This window comes from Entamoeba histolytica, genomic scaffold, assembly GCF_000208925.1.
Source record: "Entamoeba histolytica HM-1:IMSS scf_1104750517063 genomic scaffold, whole genome shotgun sequence".
NCBI lineage: Eukaryota > Evosea > Mastigamoebida > Endamoebidae > Entamoeba > Entamoeba histolytica.
In genome coordinates, this window is record NW_001914864.1 from 58,112 (window position 1) to 78,164 (window position 20,053).

The following is a 20,053-nucleotide window of genomic DNA, read 5'->3' on the forward strand; positions in this document are numbered from 1 at the left end:
AAAGAAAGAAAAAAAAATTTCAATTAATTCATTAAATCAAATCTGAATCAAAATATGATACTGTTTGAATTGAATCAATTCGTTGTTTAGTTTGTGGATCACAGTTTATTTTAATTTCATGAAGTAAAGATGAAGAAAAATTTATAAGACTTTTTTGAGTAGAAATAGATTCTATATATTCTATTAATGATAAACAACTACAAATTGATTGTTTCATTAAATGAATAAAAGGTGATATTATATAACTATCTTTTATTTGTACTTGGTAACGATTTAGTTTAATTGATTCTTTATTTTCTATAGTATTAAGAAGAAGAGCTTTTGACATTTCTATTGGAAGAGCAAAGAAAGGATCAACATAATTAAAAATTGTTTTATTTCCACCAAAAGTTTGACTCATAATATAATTAAATGCAGAATAAAAATCAGTTGAGAAGAATGGAACTAATGATGACATTTCATCAGGATCAGTAATACCTGAAATCATTAGATGAATAATATAAATTCTAATAAGATCTTCTTTTGATACATTTGAATTAATAATAAATCCTCTTATTAATTGAATCACTGTACAAATAAAACCATGTTGATCATCATCATTTTTTCTTTCAGGAATATCAATATTATAATACCATTTTAATGTGTCAATAATAAAATTAGGTCCTACAATTGAATTCAACATTTGTACTAATGCAATATCACTTTGTACAAATTCATAATTAATTGGAGTAACATATAAATTATAGTTTGATACAAAATTTTCACCAGTTTGTAACCATTTACCATTTTCATATTGGTGTCTAAAAACTAAATTCATTAATCCATATTCAACAAGTATTTCACTATCTTCTTTTGAAATATCAAGAGTTAAATCATTTTTCATTAATACTGAAAGAATTAATGTATAAAAATATAATAAAGGGGATAGAGTTGATATTGGTTGATTTATTCCAATAATTCTGTTATGAATTATACTTTTTCCAAAATGAATTTGTTTAGAATTTGTCATATAATTTTTTAAATGATTCATTACAAATAAATGAATATCATTAAATATTTCATAAATATATCCAATATCAATATTATCAACAAAGTAATAAGCTGTAATTTTTAATGGAAATAATAATGGTTCAATTATACATAATGTAATTTTTTCAACATACTGTTTTTTAAGTGAAGGTTCTACATTTGATAATTCTTGAAGACATTGAAGATATTGAATTAATGTTTCTTTATTCATTATTTTATTAGAATTACCAAATACATAATTAATAATTCTTAATGATTCACAAATATTATTTTGTAATATTTCATTTTCTGTTTGATTTTCTTTAAATAAATGAATGTATTGTTGAAGAGTTTGTAAATAAACTATAAAACTACTGTCTTGAATAAATAAAGAACTTAATTCTTTTTGAAGGAATAATTGAGAATAAAGGTCATTTAAAATATATCCATTTTCATATTCTTCATCAAATGATAATTTAATAAAGAAATTAAATAATAATGAAGTATTGTAATGAATCATTTTTGGGTGAGTTTGAAATGATGTAATAAAATGTTCTAATTCTTCTGATAATTGTTTTTCACATCCAACAAATAAAGCTTCACCAATAGTTAAATTTTGATAAGAAAATCCATTAATTTTAATTGAAAAAGAAGTTGGTTTATTCATAAGTTGTCCAAATATATTAAATAATAAATATATTTCAGAAAGTTCATTTAACATTTTTCCAATAATATTTATTCCACTTTGATTATGCTTACATTCACAATGACATTCTTCATCACATGATGAACAACATTCTTCTTTTTGATGTTTTTGAGTAGTACTATTAAACAAATATTTAATAATAGTTATTAGTACTGTCTCTACCTTTAATGGAATATCTTTATAACTATCGGGTAATAATTGTGTTGCATCTCCTTCAAATTTTTTTCCATGATTTTTACAAAACCCATTTACTTTCCATGCTAATTCATTTCCACAGTCACATGTAAATGAATCAATTGTTTTTTGCATTTCATAATCATGTCCTTCATGGTTTCCATTCTTAAAACATTCTTCACAAATACATGAATATTCATTCTTTTCACATGTCTTACATCTATAGATAATGCTTGGTGTCCCAAAATTTGATTTTTTCCTACAAATAGATGAAAATAATAATGGCTTAATATCTTTTTCTACTTCTTCAAATGGTTTATCAAAAATAGAAGAAAACACAGGATTTTCTCTTGAACAACATTCTGGTTCTTCTTCATTTAGAAAGTCATTAACAATGTTAGCAATTAATTCCATCGTTTGTTTAAAGAAATAAGATTTAGTTTATACTATTTTTATAATTCATTTTTATTATAAGTATAATTATATTAGATAACATTTTTTATTAATATTTATGTTATTTGGTTAAAATAAGAAATAACAAAATATATTATAATAATAAAATAATAAAATAATTTAATAATTTATATAGTAATAAATTGTTTTAAAACACAGAAAAAAATAAAAAAAAATTGTTTGAATAAAAAAAAAAACCTAAGAAAAGAATAAATAAAAAAATTATTATAATGAAACTATAATGAAAGTTAAAAAATTAAAAAGAAAAACTGAATAAGTTGAAACAACCCTAAGACAATGTCTGCTGGTCTTGCCTTTGAACTTAAATCTACTCTTGAAGGACATAATGGAGCCGTTACTTCTATAGCAGTTGCAGCTACTAAACCAGACGTTCTTGTCTCTGGATCACGTGATAAGACTCTTATGGTATGGAAAGTAGACACTAACTCAGAAGCTCAAGCAGAAACTATTCTTCCAACTAAATCACTTCATGGACACAGTCATTTCATTAGTGATCTTGTTCTTTCAAACGATGGACAATTTGCTATTTCATCATCATGGGATCATACTTTAAGACTTTGGGACCTTACTAAAATGGAATCAGTTAGAAGATTTGTTGGACATGAAGGAGATGTTATGTCAGTTGCTTTTTCTGCTGATAATACTAAAATCATTTCAGGTGGACGTGATAAAACTATTAAATTATGGAATACTGTTGGTAAATGTGTTGCATCTGTTAAAACTGATTCACACTCTGAATGGGTTTCATGTGTTAGATTTGTTCCAAATGCTAAAGGAAACAAATTTGTCTCTGCTGGTTGGGACAATCAAGTTAAGACTTGGACTCTTGATCAATCATGCAAATTAGAGTCTACAATTACTCATCATACTGGATTTATTAATACCGTTGCTTTCTCACCAGACGGATCAATTATGGCTACTGCTGGTAAAGATGGTAATATTGCTATGTGGACACTCAACAACGGTACTGGACTTTATGAATTCCTTTATGATGTTCCAGTTAACTGCCAAGTCTATCAAATTGTTTTTGCTGAAAATCCAGAACAATACACTCTTCTTGCTGCTACTGAACTTGGAGTTGTTGCTATTAAGGATAAAGAAATTAAGGCATTTACCAAGACTTCAGCTTGTATGTCAATTTGCCTCTCTGCTACTAAGGACGTTATTTTCACTGGACACGTTGATAAGAAGATTAGAATGTGGAAAGTTGGTGTTGCTAGTACCATTAAAGCTACCAATTAAATTTTTTACCAAAAACTTAATCTAAATTGGGGTCGTTTGCTTCTTTTGTTAAATTTTTTTGTTTCTTTGAAATTATTTGTTGTAATAATATTTGAATAATATGACATTAAGATATTATGTTATTTTTTATTTGTTTTTTACATCTGAAAGTTCGTTTGTATATTTCTTAATTGTTTATAGTTCTATTTCTTGATAACCCATTCCTTTATTCAATTTAATATAAAAATATTTATTTGAATATTATTTCATGCAAATGTTTGTTCAAGGTTTCAAAAATAAATCATATAGTTTTAACTTGTAAAAACAAGTTAGAGGACAACTCTCAATCTTAATTTGTAACTAGAAGGAAGAAGGTTCTATTGATAGAATAACCAATGTAAAAATAGAATACATTTTTAAAAGTATATCTTTTTATTGGTTTTTTGATGACGTTTTTCTCCACTTCTCTTAAAAATTAACAAAATGATTTGAAATGGCATAAATATAAACAACCAACTAACTTGTTTTGAGTTGAATAGTTATTTCTGAAATTTGATGAATAAAGGTAAAATTTTATCAAGTCAAATTTGAGAAGAATAGAATAATGGTATCAGAATATAAAATAGAACTAAAAGTATTTCTATGAGATCTTCAACTACAAAAAGATTAAGACATGAGTGTGAAAGTTTCTGATTCTGAAAGACTTGCAAAGAAATATATAGAAACAAGAAATTATCTTGTTCATCAACAAGCTGTTTTAATAGGTTTATTAAATAAATATTATGATATTAATTTAAAAAAATCAAGAAAGGTTTCTGGAAAAGCAGAAGGATTAATAAGAATTCTTTCAATAGAAGAACATGGTGATATTATTGATACAAGAGAACTTGTTGAAAGTTTTTGTAGAAGAAAAATGGAAGCAGATATAATGAATGGGATAAGTTATAAAACTGCTTATAGAAGATTCACAAATAATAAAATATCTGAAGCACATCACTTCTTAATGGATACACTCCAATTACAAGGATATGAATATGAAAGTTTTTATTCTTCTGGGAAGAATAATAGCAATCGAACTGAAACATTCACAAAAATATTTTGTGATAATGAACTTTTATTTGATAAAGACCAAATTGAGGCATGTGGTAATGAAATTAACTTATGGCTCAATAACCAATTAAAATCTTATAAATCTTTTAAGTTACAAAGGGATGATAAATGTTTACAATGTATTCTTTCATTATTTTAAACTGTAAACTACAACAGATTATTGTGCAATAAATTGAGCAATCTTTATTATTTTTAGTTTTCTATTTTTAAAATCAAATAACAATAATAATAATAATAATGATATATAAAACACAATAACAAGAAATTAAAAAAAAAAATTTTCAGAAAAACTCAAAAAGAAACAAAAAAAGAATGAATAATTTTTTAGTTATTATGACGTTGAAATAAATATAGAAAAAATAATAATAAAATATAATAAAACAAAGTTTTAATTAAAAATAGTTAAAGTAGAAAATTCTTTCTCTGAGAATATTAATAAAAATTAATGAATGAGAAAAAGATGTAGTATTAGAAATTTCATTTTACACTGGTATTTGAAGAACTTTCAAAGAACTAATTTCATTCATGTTTAATTTCCTTTTACTTGTAGTTGCTGCATCAGCTATTGACTTTAAGAGTTGGGCTGCTAAGAACAATAAACACTTCACTGCTGTTGAAGCACTCAGAAGAAGAGCTATCTTCAATATGAATGCTAAATTTGTTGCTAAATTCAATAAAGAACATTCATTTGAATTAACTGTTGAAGGACCATTTGCTGCTATGACAAATCAAGAATATAATAACTTATTAAAAACACATGAAACTGAAGCAGCTGCTGACTCAGTTTATGATAATACTATTATTACTGCTTCTTCCAAAGATTGGAGAGCTGAAGGTAAAGTTACTCCAGTTAGAGACCAAGGAAATTGTGGATCATGCTATTCATTCTCATCACTTGCTGTTCTTGAATCAAGATTATTAATTGCTGGAAGCAAATACAACCAAAACAACCTTGATCTTTCTGAACAACAAATTGTTGATTGTAGTGCTGCTAATAATGGATGTAATGGAGGATCTCTTTCTGCTACTTATCTTTATGTTAAAAATAAAGGTGTTACTGATGAAGCCTCATATCCATACACTGCTACTAAGGGAACTTGTAAAGCTTTCACTCCAAAAGTTCAAACTACTGGTTTAACTCATGTTACTCCAACTGAAGAAGCTTTAACTGCTGCTCTTGCAGAAGGACCAGTTGCTGTTTGTATTGATGCTGGTAAAGCTTCATTCCAATTATATAAAAATGGAGTTTATGATGAACCAAAATGCAGCAAAACTGTTAACCATGGTGTTGCCGCTGTAGGATATGGATCTCAAGATGGTCAAGACTATTACATTGTTAAGAACTCATGGGGAACTTCATGGGGAGATAAAGGTTATATTTTAATGTCAAGAAATAAGAACAATCAATGTGCTATTGCTTCAGTTGCTTATTTCCCAACTGGTGCTCATGATGCTAATTAAGAATAATCTATTCATCCTTTTTATTTTGTCAATTATCCTTTTTATTTTTTTTAGAGTAATAATATTTTTCATATTTTAATTATTGTTATAAATAAAGAAATGAATATTGGTAAAAAAATGGAAGAAGTATTATCATTTGAATAAAATTTATAATTATTTTTTATTATAATAAATATAATTAATATGTGTCTTGTCATTCATTCCTCTAATTTATACTCTCTATATTTATTAATTCAACTCCACTTTTAATATGAAGAAAAAGTATTATAGTAATTTAATATTCAAACAAAAGAAAATTAAATGAGTAGTAAAAATAAAGTTGTATAAAACTTATAAAAAAGTTAAGTTACTTTTTTTAATTGATTTGTTCTTTATTGTCATCACGCCAAGTCTTAAAAAAGTATGGCATAACTTTTTTTTTTATTTAAGTCTTTATTTAAACTTAATTCATATAATATTCTAACATAGGAAAATAGTATTTTTAAATTGTGATTTGTTTTTAAATTTTTCATTGATACATAAAATTGAATAAATTGTGTTAAATTAATTGAATCGATATGGCTATAATCCAAAAACAACAACTATCAGATTCATATTTTATAATTTTGGATATTTTTCAAATAAGCTAAGTTATATTATCAAAAAAAAAAAAATATTAACAATAAGACTGTTTAAATAGGTATTCATTGTTTAGAATAGAAACAACCTTTTTTGAAAGTTTGTTATTTTCATTTTAAATCATGACTGAAAACTGACATTAAGTTATAAGTATAGTATATCTTCAAGTTTCAATAGCATTTTTCCACTAGTCACAAATTCAGCAATTTTCCATGGATATTTAAATCGAGATCCTTCATCTTTATCATATGGATTTTTCCAACTCCATGTTTGATACATTGTTATTGCTAATGAATATATGTCTGATGGCATTTTGTAATGTTCTTTATTTAATATTTCTGGTGCCATGTATTTTGGTGAACCAATTCCTTTTGTGAATGTCATATTTGTCATCATTAAATTAACATTTCTTGCACTTCCAAAATCAGTTAATTTACAATTGACTTGTTCATTTTCTTCAAGTGAAATAACTAAAATATTATCAGTATAGCAATCCTTTTTTTTTCATAATATATTTATTTCATCTCATTAAATATATTTGTTCATAGACTTTACAAATAATAGAGGAATTTACTAAAGAACAGAAAGTATAAATGGGATGGTTATGTCATCAATCATTTTCCTTTTAGTAGTTTCTTTTCAATGATACATTTCATTGCAATAATGTTTGTGATAATATAGATATTTAGTAGTTGAAGTTATTCTTAAAGAGACTTAGTACTTTGTTTCATATATTCTATATGAAGGTTCAATGATTTGTAGATTCATTGAGTTAATTTATATTTCTTAAATCAGTCACAACTAATTTCATTAACGGAAGAGACTTGTTGATAACTATTTTGATAATGAAAATACACAAAGACGAGAAATTTCTTTATTTTTTTTGAAATAAATAACTCTGTTTCCACATCTCTTGTATTGAACATATATTATAATGAAATGATTTACATAAAATAATATATTACTATGTGAAATATTTGGAGTTTTGATATTAGATGTAACTGTGATATGTTTAAATCAAAAAGTCTATAATTTTGATAGTTAGTCTTGATACTGTAACAAAAATAAATAAGGTAACTTGAATTTAATAGTCTCATTATATAAACTTTAAGAATAGAAATAAGTATTGAAGAATGAAACAAAAAAATAGAATTAGTTTCAACAGTGCTAGATTCCTAGTTTATTAAATCATTAAAATCAATTTCAGGTTGTTTAATATGTAAGACAAGAAAATAATAATTATATTTACAATCAGGTTAATCTAAGATTGATGTTGTTGATATAACACTTTGATTTAGTACAAGAGAAAAGTGACAATTATTATAATTTTCATCTATATTATTTCTTTTATAGCAATGAATCTCTTACAATAAATAATATCAAAAGCAATTATTATTTTATAGTAAGTTAATGTTTGTGCTTTTATTATTGAATCTTTGTTTTTACTCTTTTCTGTAGAAAACAAATATTTATTTTATTTTCATCATTTACATTACCATTACTTTTTTGTTTTAAGAAGTATTTTTGTTCATAGTGAGTTATTGAACAATACATTATATTTTCAAAACAAAAGAAGTGGAGGTTTTTTCTAGTTCACATCATTATAGATATAGTTTGAACAACGAATATTAAGAAAACAATAACCAATATTCAATATAAAATGAAAGATAAGACATTATTATTAGAATCAAACAATTCTTAATTTTTAACGAGATAAGAAACAATGAAATATAATTACTGAATGAAAAATCAATGAAAAAACAATATAAAATTCTTTTTTAATTTTTCTAAAAAACCTAAAATCAAAAACTCTCAAAACATGAACTTTTCAAATCTATTGAAAACTTTCAGAAAAGATTGATCTAACGAAACGTTACTAGTTTCTGAAAAAAAATGTCTTATTGAGAACCAACAATTTCATCATCGACATCATCACCAACACCATCGAAATCATCATCTTCATCATATTGGAATCCATTAGAGTTATCTTCTGAGTCTTCAGGAGTAGAATCATGTTTAACAAAGAACTCTGATGTTTCATTATCTCTTGTATTAATGATGTCATTGACGTAATGAACAAAGTCATTATTTCCTAATTTGATAAGTAATAAAATAATTTAACCACATAAAGAAAACAAACCCATAACCAATTCATAAACAGGTGATGTTTCATCTTTATCTTCAACTGATTTAAGGGTAGTAATCATAATTTGGTTAGCAATTAACCAATAATCTGGTGCAATATTATTGACTTTTTTAATTTCAATGGCTTCTTTATCTTTTTCAATCATTCTTGTTAGCAATTTTCCTTCATCTAATAACTTTAATTTTAAACAATTAACTTGTCCATTTAAAACAGATGAAACAGTCATTTGAATTGTTTGTCTTACTACTGTACATAAATGGTCTCCATAAAAAACATCCATCATTGAACCAAGTACATTTTCTGTAACAATAGTATCATATACTTGTTGGAATCCACTTAATACAAGTGAAAGAATAATATAAACAAGATTATTTGTAATACTACCTACCTTTCTTGTAGTAAATACTTTTTCAAAATCACAGACATGTGGCATTAATGCCTTAAAAATACCAGGAAGGTTATTTAAATCACTATAAGTTAGAACTGTTGAACAAGCAAGAATATTACTAATAATTCTAAAGCATTGTTCTACTAAAAAGTCATTATCTGATTCAAAAACATATGTAATAAAGTCTTTTAAAATTGGTTCATTATTAAATCGTGTAATGAATTGCAATGCTGGTGAATCAACACTTGAAACTTTCCATAATACAACATTATGAATGAATGATGAAATATTTCCAATAGTATCAATTGATTTAGTTGTCATCAACGTTTCTAACATTCTTGCAACAAAGTTTCTTTCACATATCCAATTAATACATCCAGTTTTTCCATTGTCATCTTCTAATTTCATTATTTGAAGAATTGTTTCAAGTAATCCAGCAAGGTCTTGATGTGCCATAATTGTTTCTAAAATATTTTCATTTTTAATAAATAAGTCATAAACAACTGAACCATCTACTTGAACTAATGACATAAGAACTTGTCCTGCAGCACTCATTCTTGTTTCATTTTCACTTAATAATGCATCAAAAAGATAATTAACTAATTCCGGATTAATTCCAATAGCATCTACAACTTTTACTGGTTCATCCCCAAACATTGACGAACAAATAATATGGTATTTTGAACAAAGGTTTTTGTCCACATCTTCTGGAAAATCTTCAGTTGTGTATTGAAGAATTCTTTTTAAGTTATCTAGTTCAGAACAAAATTCAATAAGATCATTATTTGAACGAAGTTCTTGATTAAAATCTTCGTCATCCATTAACTTTTCTAATGTACAATCTTCTTTTCCAAGAAGAATGTCAATAGGTGATTGTGTGGGTGGAAATCGAAACGTCCCTGTCCAATAATTCATTCCCTTCAATGTGAGTGTCTTTATTATTGTATTAAATCTTATTTCAATTTGACAATAAACAATTCATAGAATTTGAATAATTAAAAATTTAATTGAGAGGTACTAAAAACAAACGATCTTTTTTTAGAGTTATTAGATCATAACCCTTTTTTATTTGCCCTTTACAAGAATTATGATGCATAGTTTGTACTTATTCCCTGAGCCTATTTCAAAGGAATTACTTGGTTCTTTGTTCTCAACAGTTTTATAGATTCTCTTAATACTATAACTTATATACTCAAACTTCCTTATTAATTCCTTATTTTTCGGGAATTTAGCAGAAATTATAAATAGATCATTCTTTGAGACTAAGATATTAAATAAAAAATAATTCAATTATACTTTTAAGTTTGTTTAAATAACAACAATTTTGTTTCATACAACGGTATTATAAACTTAAAACAATCAAAAAATGGGAAATACAAAAAGAAAATTCCTTAAATGATTTAGTTTGATATGTTCCAAGTTAATATTCACAAGGTATAAAGAATCATAATAATAAATACATTAAATTATTATTGGTATTCAATTGTTAGAAGACATTGAATGGGTTTATCAAAGTTTAATTCTGAAGAAGAACAAAAATGCATAAACCCAGGTCTTCCAGTATAAGGCTCAAAATAATGTTTCGCTTTCTTTCGAATAGTTACATGGTCTTGTCTGAGTTCAATCTCAACAATAACTCTCCTTTTGACAGAATTGGTTGCTCCAATAAATACTGAGACACACTTTTCTTCTATTCTATGAACTCCTTGAGGAAATATCAAAATCTCCCAGGGCGTTAGTTCATATATCCATTTAATAATAACTGGGAACGAGTATGAACTTTCTGAAATTTGATCATTTGGATTTACCCAAACACTACTTTTGATAATTTGTGGATTTATTTGGTCAATTTCGAAATAGTCATCGTCTCTCTCATCTCTATTATCAACAATCAACTCCTGATGATGAGTTAACTGATGTTCTTTTAGTGTTTCGAATGTGGTTGTTGTTCCACATTTCTTTGAAAATGGACAACGAATTTCTTGTTTCATCAACAAAGAATAGAGGCATCTTGATGTGTGTTTAATCGTCAATGAATTTGTAAATTCCCCTCTACAAAAAGGACATGTCATCATTCTCTGGATGTCCCACCATTGATACAAACACTTCTTGCAAAATAATTTGCCACACGTGTTATGTTCAATCACTATATGATTATCATCCATATTTTACAAAAATCCATTTTAAACAAACTTTCTTTTGGATTAGGGATTTCAAGACAAATTGGACACTTTAAATCAACAAGTGTTTTGGAAACAATTAATTCTTCCTCTATTGACATCGAATAGTGTATTTAACTATATTCTTTCCCTAAACATCCTTTAATGTGTAATATTCTATCTGTCTTTTCATTTGGAGAAGTTTATAAGTAATAAAAAACAAAAAGGTTCAAGAAATATTATCTGTCCCAAGTCTATAATAATTCTATAACAGATACTAATCCATTAGATATAGTCTCTAATATTCATAAACCAAGCTTTCAAAAAAAAAATATTGTACCTAAATTTTTTATAACTTATGAGTAAAAATGCTTCACTTGCATTTCTTAGATATTAAAAGTTGGTTGACTAACTAGAGTTTAAAAAAGAGAATGATACAATGTTTTAAAAATAAGTAAATACAACAAAGAAAATGATTGGATTAAAAATACCTTAAAAGGATTTAAGTTATTAAGACTTGCAAGTCAAATTGATAGTGTTGGAGTAGTGAGTTATATCATTGAACATTATCCGGAACGATTAAACTACCAAGATGTGTATGGGAAATCATGTCTTTTTTATGCTGTTGAACAAGAACAATGGAATACTGTGAAATATTTGATTAGTAAGAATATTAATTATTATATGGCAGATAAAAATGGAAACTCATTATTACATATTCTTGCAAAGATTAAAGCCAAAAAGGAATACGAGGTTATATATTTTGAATTAGTACAAAAGCTTATTTCTCATAGAAGGATAGTGAGAGGTAAAAATATACTTGGTGAAACACCATTGCATATTGCTTGTCTTAATAGTCACAAGAAATTGATTCAATTACTTATTGACAACAAATCATTAATACATTGTAAGACTGAAAAAGGATTAACTCCTTGGGACTATTGTCAATTTAGTGATAAGATTTGTATTGATCTATCTACAATGAATGACCCAGATGATGGCACACCAAATAGTGTCTCTCCATTTTCGAATGAATCATTTAGTGATAGTGAACAAAGTGGAGGAAATAAATTAAGTAAAGGTCAAGAGATGTTATCACCTCGTTATGTTTCAATAAAGAAAGGTCACGAAACACCTCTTGAAACAAAGAACACAAAAGAAATAAAAGAAATAAAACCCAATAGGAGTCAATCAATCCTTCATCTCAAAAGTAAAAGTGATATTCCACCAGAAGTAGAAACAAGTACAACACTTAATCTAAAAGAAGAACATAAAAGTAAAAACACAACCCCACGTGAAGAACAGACAACAGAACAGAATGGAAATCAGAGTCAAGAGAATAATGAAAAAGATGCTATAAGCAAAACAGATTATAAAAAATATAAGAAATATAATATTGATGAAGAAAAGTACAAAAAGTTTGAAGCTTTAGCAACTAAATTTGCAGGTTATTTAAATCCACCAAAACCATTGCCACCTAAAGCACCTTATCAAAAAGGAGATAAGTTTAGAATATTATCATTAGATGGTGGAGGAATTAAATGTATTTATCAATGTGCAATATTACAACGAATTTTAGATAAGTTTCCAGATTTTTTTGAGAAAATTGATGTTATTACAGGTGTAAGTGCAAGTTCTGTTCCTTGTGTTGCAATTGCATTAGGCTATGACTTATTGTCTGTTGAAAAGATGATGGAAGATATGCTTTGTGAAACATTTTCTAGGATTATCAATAAAGGAGGAATTGTTGGGCATCAATACTCAAATAAATTTCTTTTTGTTATGGGAGATAAAGTATTTGGAGATTTAACAATGGACAAACTTACAAGAAAAGTATGTATTCCATCTTATCTTACTGACACTGGAAAAGATGATCCAAACAGAACAAGTTTAGCTAAATTTTATAATAATTTCCTTGGAGAAGAAGTTCCATATTCATTGACAGAAGTATGTATCCAATCTGCAGCTGCTCCAGGATATTTTGGGAGTGTAAACGCTCACTTAGATGGTGGAGTTATTATTAATGAACCATGTGGTGGTGTATTATCATATGTTATAGGTGAATATGGATTAAATGTTGATATTAAAGATATATCAGTTCTGTCAATTGGAGCAGGATATCCAGCAATTCCATATATTCCAGAAGAAGAGTTACGAGAAGCTGGACCTGTTAAATGGACTCTTCATATGCCTGATTTACAAATTGAATCAAGAAAATCATTTATTGAGTTTGAAGGAAAATATTTATTGGGAGATAGGTTCTTCAGATTAAATCCTAAATTACCATATCAAATTGATCTTGACTATTGCAAAGATGTTGAGTTAATTAAAAGTATGGGTGATAATCTTGATTTAACTGAAACATTTAAATGGATAGAACAAAACTGGTAAATGAAAAAACCATTGTTCTTTAAATTAATATTTTTTGGTTTTTTTTTACATAAAATCATCTGAGTTGTTGTCATTATTTTCATTTTCTTCATCCATATGTTCAAATACATCAGCATAAGAACTAATACGTTGTTGTTCTTTAGTTCTTCTAATATCTTCAGCTTCTTTTTGTTTCTGTGATAATAAATATTTGATTAGTAAATTAGTCATGAACTAAACAAACTCTTTCTTGATATTCTTTAGCACGAAGTGACTTTAGTTCTTTTTGATAATCAAACCAATCTTTCTTATGTTCTTCTAATGTTTTTTCTTGTTTTGTTTTTTCAATTCTATTAACAATAGAATTGTCTTTAATAACTTTTCTAAGTTTTCTTAATTTTTCTTGATGAAATCCAACTTGTCCTATGTCCATTCCATTTGTCTTTTTTAAATTACTTGCTGGTGTATACACAATATTAACACTACGTAATTTGCATCCTTTAATACTTCTTGATTTGACTAATTGACAACAATCTTCCAATGCTTCGTCTGGAAGAGTTTCGATTGTGTCTCCATCTTTCATTCGGAGATAAACATGTGCTGATGATTCACTGTCAACATGAAACCATAAGTCATTAGGAAGTGCATATTTGATAAGTTCTTCATTCTCATATTTGTCAATTCCAACATAAACAAGATAATCCCCTCGAATCAAATAAGTAAAAACCATGTTGAACTATTCTACTTAACCCTTCTAAAATTTTAGTTTTTCTTATTTTTCTTAAAGAAAAGAAAAAAAAAAATTCTTTGAAAGAAAACTTTAATGAAAAATTCACTTTTTATAGCAATTATTGCTCTAACACCATAATAGTTAATAGTACTAAATATAACAAGTATATGTGATATAAAATTAAGTAATGAATGGTTTTGAAACATTTATAATATTAAAAGAATCTTTTTGTTATTAAATTATCAGTTTATAGAATTAAATCAAATGAACTATTTTATCATAACATTATTGAGCTTTTATTTGGTGTAATACCTTAATACTAAAATGTATTTTAATATTTTTTTGGGAATAATTATGAAAATAGATTTATCTAAAGTATGACATTGCCATTTTATATTTTTAACATTAAACAGTCTGTAGTTTTATGTTTATTATAATAGTTAATTTTTTTATGAAATGGTTCACAAGCATAAACTTAAATATTTATTCTATAATATTTATTAAATTTGAAATATTATTGTTAATGTTATTACTCATTTTTCAAAAAAATGAATTTATTTTGTATTTTTTTTAACTCATTCAGTTTCTTTTAATAAAAGAAAGTACAAAATAAAAGGATAATTATTTTTAATTAGAGAACAATTGTTACTGCTAGTGTTTGTTTGTGTTTGTTTAATATTGTAACATTAAATTATTTCTCATTATTATAAGAGTTTATTGTAAAAATAATCAGTTTAGACAATAAAATAAGAATTTTTTTGTTTATTTGTGAAGTGATTATTAATCAGTTTATATAATTGATTTTAGTCATATTTAATAAATAACATTTTTGTATGTTTCACATATTTATAATTCATTCATTTTAATTCATAAGTTAATTTATAAATACATACAAAATACATTTAATTTAAAACAGTTATTAACCAATAAATGTGGCTAAAAAATTGAATTATTTTTAATTATTTAAAAAATATTCAGAATTACTTCTAATAGGTAGCTGGTAAATTAAAGTTTTTAATTTATCTTTATAGTCATATGATAAATTTATAAATAATTAATAAAAACAGATGTTGTTTTCGTTGGCACTAATCTAAAATTAAAAAGTGATGGAATATGATATAAAGTATTTTTAATTTTGTTCTTCAATTGTAATTTAATTTCATATATATCTTGGTAAAGAAAGAAGGAATTGACTAAACACTGAAATAACTAAAACTAACAAAGAAAAGTTATAACTTAACAACGAATAGTTCTAAATATAAAACTTGAAATAAGTTTTGAAACCTTTTGGAAATAAAGAAACATAACAGTATATACGTTTTGTCAAAATAAGGGGGGGGGGGTATTTTTTCCATATAGAATAAGCTATTTGAACATTAACCAACAGGGTAATTTTATGTGCTTTTAAAAACAAATGTCAATTATAATAATATAAACATTTTAATGAGAAGAAAAGTCTTTAAAATTCTGCATAAGAAGAGAATAACTGAGAGATAAGACTTCCATCTTTGTATTAATAGAATCATTCCAAACGAATTTAGGATTGCAACGATAAATGCGATCAAAAATAGAAGGTTCTCTTTCGTTTGAAAGAAGGGAAAAGAAATAATATTCTATTTCATCTGTTAATAACAAGTGTGTTGAATGAAATAAAATATCAAATAATGAAAACCATTCAAAATAATCCAAAGTCTCGATAGTGTTTTGCATTTTTTTAAGAACATACCCCAAAACAAATATATCTGACTTTGCTTTTTCTATTGCGTTAGTCAAATGCGATGAAATGCAAATCAAAAAAGATACAGAATCGATGGTTTCAATACCAGTAGAAATAAGGGTTTTCTTGAGAATTGTTAGTTAAATTTGTTGTGAGAGAAGAATAAAAGTGATACGAAACAAACAAGGAATAATTGGTCAAAATTGAAGATTTCTAAATATTCTTCACATATTTTACTTTCGGAAAATTGATTTCCAGCACAAAATGATTTATCAAACAAATCTGTAATAACAAGTTTTGGATTTATTTTAGAATTAATGTAGGGTCTATGTGACTTTGAATTTGATACATCAATCTGTTTTTTATCTTCTAAACCTGTTGGTAGTTGTTGTATGAGAGTTTGGTGATTGCAAATTTTGTTTTCATTAACGATGTTTTGAGTCTTTTCATTAATACAGTTTGTTGATGGGTTAATGTCAAGAAGTTCATCTAACCTTTTATTAATTAACTTATAATGTACCCAACGAACAGTAAATTGGTCAAACATAATAAGAAAAATATGTGTTAATGCAGAATGTTTTCTTGAACCACTTTTTGTTGGTTCAGTATGACATTTCCCATAATTTATTACTGTTCCAGTCCCAGTATTGAAAACGGTTACTTCTTGTTTTTTAATAGTAACGGGTTGGAGGTACACTGTTCTTCTTTGGAAAGTCTTATCTTTCCAAAGAATATATTGAAACAGTATTTTGTTTGACATACAAACTATTCATTTTTAGATGAAATAAATAATCTATTTTAACATCTTATTTTTTTCTCATAAATGAGTGTAATTTCCTCATTGAATAATTCTTTGTGAAAGGTTGGTCTGCGTTATGAATTGTGAACTATAAAGGAAAACGCTTATTTTTCTTTTCGTTTTTAGATACTTTTTGTTTAGAACTATTTACATATATTTATATTAATATTCTTAAAATAAATGTTTGGTTGACTCACCTTTTTTTTTGGTTTCACTTCTTATCTTTTTTTCAATCTCTTTTTTTAAATCTATAATATTTACTTACAACTTGTTTATAAAGTGAACTGAATAAGGATTATTAAATGTTATACGTTTATGCTTTAATTAACGAAGTTTCTATGTTATTCAAGAAATTAGTTTCCTTCTTTTGAATTTGATTTAGTTTGGATAACAACTAAAAAGTACATGTTATTTCTGACTAAGCAAATAATTTTCAACTGGTTTTTTTTTTAAATATAATTAATCTTATTGATATTTAAAAAAATGAGTGCAGAAAGATTTATTACTTTAAAATTGCTTTTATCAATTTTTTTTAAATAGAAAATGTCCAATTTTAGGTTCTTCTAAAAGAAAAATTTACACAAACTCAAACTAAGCAATTTTAAAGACAAGACACAACTCTTAACTTCCACCATAGCTGAAACAGAATTGTTGAATTTGTATTCTTGTTACTTTCTTTTCTTTAAACTAGACTTTTATTTATTTTTAATTGGATTGTTATTGGATTATTCCAAACTTTTAGATCATATTTAGACAACCAAGTTCACCTGACTTTGGAAGATTTAAACAACACCATAAATACCTTGGTATTTAATCTATAAATGGCTTTAAATGATTCTATAATTCTTTCATTTAAAAATTGTCATAGCCTAACTTAAAAAATAAAATTCTTTATGGTGCATATTCTAGAGGAAGAAATACAAGTTAGAACTATTTTTTGGTATAACAATAAATACTGTTGATGATTAATACTAAGGATTTACTAAATTAATTACAAAATATTCCTGTTTTTAACATAGAATTAAAGGGTTTAATTTTCAAATATAAAAAGTGTTAAATCCTATTGTTTAATAATTATAATAAATTGAACTAAACACTTTGAGATGTTAACAAGTGTTATTGAATGAGAAACAAAGAAACTGTTTTTTTTCTATTGAGAATAAACTTTCTTTATTTGAGTTTTTAAAGTTCTATCTTTTCTTTATGAAAATAGTAAAATTCTAACATTGTTTTTTTTATATTTTTAAAAGGACTTTAAGAATTTACTTTGTAAGTTATTACACCATTATTTACTTGATATTTCTAATAAAATTGTAATATTTTTGATTCTCAAACTAAATTCCTTTATTTTTATTCTTGTTGAATCAATTCGATGTTTATTAATAACAAATAGAATGAGTTAATCTAATTTTTTGGTAAATTATGGAGAAAGAAAGTATTTAATACGGTTATTTAGATATTGTTTCTTGCTGATGTGGGATTAGTTTTTTTTTATTTTTATGACATGAATTTACTGTTTCAACCATTTTATAAAGTGAAAAGTTTTGAGTAGAGTGTAGGTGGTAGTAACATTTAAGTTGTAAATTTGTTCTTAACTGCGGTAGTATGTGTCTAATAACATTACATGATATAATTGATATTATACATCTATTTTAGTTATTCTTATCATTATGAAAAACAAAAATAGTAATTAGATATGTTATATTTACATATGAACTAATTCTATCTTTATGAAAGAAGTAGATTACCCGTATTATAAATATTAGTATTATTATGTTGCTTCAATTCATTCAATACAGTTTATTTCTACCACTTTGTTTTTTTTATTCTGAACCAAAAGATTATGAGACAACACAAATTTCATCTGTCTTTATATTCTATGATGATTTTTAATTCTTTCCCATTTAACATTTTTAATTTAAATACAAGAACGTATGTTAATATCAATGTGTTATAGTCATTAATTCATCAGGAAAGAGGAATTTATTACATTAACAGAATGGTTGAAAGCAATATTGAGGTTGTTTTTAAACAAATATAAAGCATAATGTAATTTTATTAAAGAAAGATACAAATATTGGTAGAATCAAATATAGTTTTTCATTTGATATTTGATATTGAAATTATTATTTTGTTATTGATATATGGTGATGGCTTTTCTTAAAAAGACTAAGTTATGAAATGAAGAAGAAATGATAATAAGAACCAACTGAACAAATTGATACAACTTGGTAGTAAATTAATTAAATAAAGTACCAATTCAGATAATGATTGTTAAATATTTTCATTAAGAAATAAAAAAGAAGAATATAAAGAAAGAATTAAAAGACAATAAATTGTTACATCAAAACAAAGAGTCTATAATATTTATTGAGCTTGAATTTGGACCAAATGGAAATAAACACCTTCTTCTTTCATCAATTCATCATGAGTTCCTTGTTCTACTACTTTTCCTCCAGAAAGAACAACAATAATATCAGAATCTTTTACAGTTGATAATCTATGAGCAATAACAATTGATGTTACTTGTTTAGCAATCTTGTCAATTGCTTGTTGGACAATCATTTCAGATTCAGAATCAAGTGCTGATGTTGCTTCATCAAGAATAAGTAATTCGGGTTGAGTTATTAATGCTCTAGCAATAGCAATTCTTTGTTTTTGACCACCAGATAATGAAGTTCCTCTTTCACCAATAATAGTATTATATCCTTGTGGGAGTTGACAAATGAAATTATGACAATTAGCCATTTTAGCAGCAGCTACAATTTTGTCCATATTTTCTGCAACAAGATTTCCTCCATTTTCTAATTGGTCATCAGTCCAGCTTCCACACATACCACTAACAATATTTTCTCCAATAGTTCCAGCAAATAATAATGGTTCTTGTCCAACATATCCAATTTTATTTCTTAATGTTGCTAAATTAAATTCTTGAATATTTCTTCCATTAATTTTTACTGTTCCTTTTTCTG

At 25.6% G+C, this 20,053-nt stretch overlaps 11 protein-coding genes across 11 annotated transcripts in view; 4 read left to right on the forward strand and 7 right to left on the reverse strand.

Moving 5' to 3' along the window:
* Positions 1-31: 31 nt before the first annotated feature.
* Positions 32-2,302, reverse strand: EHI_050540 (uncharacterized protein; the record flags this gene model as incomplete). Its single annotated transcript, XM_651513.1, has 1 exon — positions 32-2,302. One exon carries the CDS (start codon positions 2,300-2,302, stop codon positions 32-34), a length of 2,271 nt encoding a protein of 756 aa, XP_656605.1.
* A 335-nt stretch (positions 2,303-2,637) lies between these two features.
* EHI_050550 (guanine nucleotide-binding protein subunit beta 2-like 1, putative) lies at positions 2,638-3,614 on the forward strand. Its single transcript, XM_651512.2, has one exon. The coding sequence runs from the start codon at positions 2,639-2,641 to the stop codon at positions 3,602-3,604; it is 966 nt and encodes a 321-aa protein (XP_656604.1). The 5' UTR covers position 2,638; the 3' UTR covers positions 3,605-3,614.
* A 642-nt stretch (positions 3,615-4,256) lies between these two features.
* On the forward strand, positions 4,257-4,882 carry EHI_050560 (uncharacterized protein; the record flags this gene model as incomplete). Its single annotated transcript, XM_651511.2, has 1 exon — positions 4,257-4,882. One exon carries the CDS (start codon positions 4,257-4,259, stop codon positions 4,830-4,832), a length of 576 nt encoding a protein of 191 aa, XP_656603.1. The 3' UTR covers positions 4,833-4,882.
* A 336-nt stretch (positions 4,883-5,218) lies between these two features.
* On the forward strand, positions 5,219-6,154 carry EHI_050570 (cysteine proteinase, putative; the record flags this gene model as incomplete). The annotated part of the gene is made up of 1 exon (XM_651510.1): positions 5,219-6,154. The coding sequence occupies one exon, from the start codon at positions 5,219-5,221 to the stop codon at positions 6,152-6,154; it is 936 nt and encodes a 311-aa protein (XP_656602.1).
* A 762-nt stretch (positions 6,155-6,916) lies between these two features.
* On the reverse strand, positions 6,917-7,698 carry EHI_050580 (uncharacterized protein; the record flags this gene model as incomplete). The annotated part of the gene is made up of 2 exons (XM_001913374.1): positions 6,917-7,267; positions 7,630-7,698. The coding sequence occupies 2 exons, from the start codon at positions 7,696-7,698 to the stop codon at positions 6,917-6,919; spliced, it is 420 nt and encodes a 139-aa protein (XP_001913409.1).
* A 972-nt stretch (positions 7,699-8,670) lies between these two features.
* EHI_050590 (uncharacterized protein) lies at positions 8,671-10,221 on the reverse strand (the record flags this gene model as incomplete). Its single annotated transcript, XM_651508.1, has 2 exons — positions 8,671-8,864; positions 8,913-10,221. The coding sequence occupies 2 exons, from the start codon at positions 10,219-10,221 to the stop codon at positions 8,671-8,673; spliced, it is 1,503 nt and encodes a 500-aa protein (XP_656600.1).
* A 554-nt stretch (positions 10,222-10,775) lies between these two features.
* EHI_050600 (uncharacterized protein) lies at positions 10,776-11,471 on the reverse strand (the record flags this gene model as incomplete). The annotated part of the gene is made up of 1 exon (XM_651507.2): positions 10,776-11,471. The coding sequence occupies one exon, from the start codon at positions 11,469-11,471 to the stop codon at positions 10,776-10,778; it is 696 nt and encodes a 231-aa protein (XP_656599.2).
* Positions 11,472-11,833: 362 nt separating this feature from the next.
* Positions 11,834-13,856, forward strand: EHI_050610 (phospholipase, patatin family protein; the record flags this gene model as incomplete). Its single annotated transcript, XM_645653.2, has 2 exons — positions 11,834-11,864; positions 11,935-13,856. 2 exons carry the CDS (start codon positions 11,834-11,836, stop codon positions 13,854-13,856), a joined length of 1,953 nt encoding a protein of 650 aa, XP_650745.2.
* A 45-nt stretch (positions 13,857-13,901) lies between these two features.
* On the reverse strand, positions 13,902-14,565 carry EHI_050620 (uncharacterized protein; the record flags this gene model as incomplete). Its single annotated transcript, XM_645654.1, has 2 exons — positions 13,902-14,030; positions 14,080-14,565. The coding sequence occupies 2 exons, from the start codon at positions 14,563-14,565 to the stop codon at positions 13,902-13,904; spliced, it is 615 nt and encodes a 204-aa protein (XP_650746.1).
* A 1,853-nt stretch (positions 14,566-16,418) lies between these two features.
* EHI_050630 (uncharacterized protein) lies at positions 16,419-17,042 on the reverse strand (the record flags this gene model as incomplete). The annotated part of the gene is made up of 1 exon (XM_001913375.1): positions 16,419-17,042. One exon carries the CDS (start codon positions 17,040-17,042, stop codon positions 16,419-16,421), a length of 624 nt encoding a protein of 207 aa, XP_001913410.1.
* Positions 17,043-19,448: 2,406 nt separating this feature from the next.
* Positions 19,449-20,053, reverse strand: part of EHI_050640 (P-glycoprotein 6, putative) — a gene marked incomplete at both ends in the record, with an annotated part of 1,356 nt that continues 751 nt past the window's right edge. The window contains one exon of the mRNA XM_001913376.1: positions 19,449-20,053. This exon is cut by the window's right edge and continues 751 nt beyond it. Coding sequence (XP_001913411.1) covers positions 19,449-20,053 — 605 coding nt within the window.

Coding starts and splice junctions, on each gene's coding strand:
- EHI_050550 (XM_651512.2), top strand. CDS start 2,639: ATGTCTGCTGGTCTTGCCTTTGAACTTAAATCTACTCTTGAAGGACAT.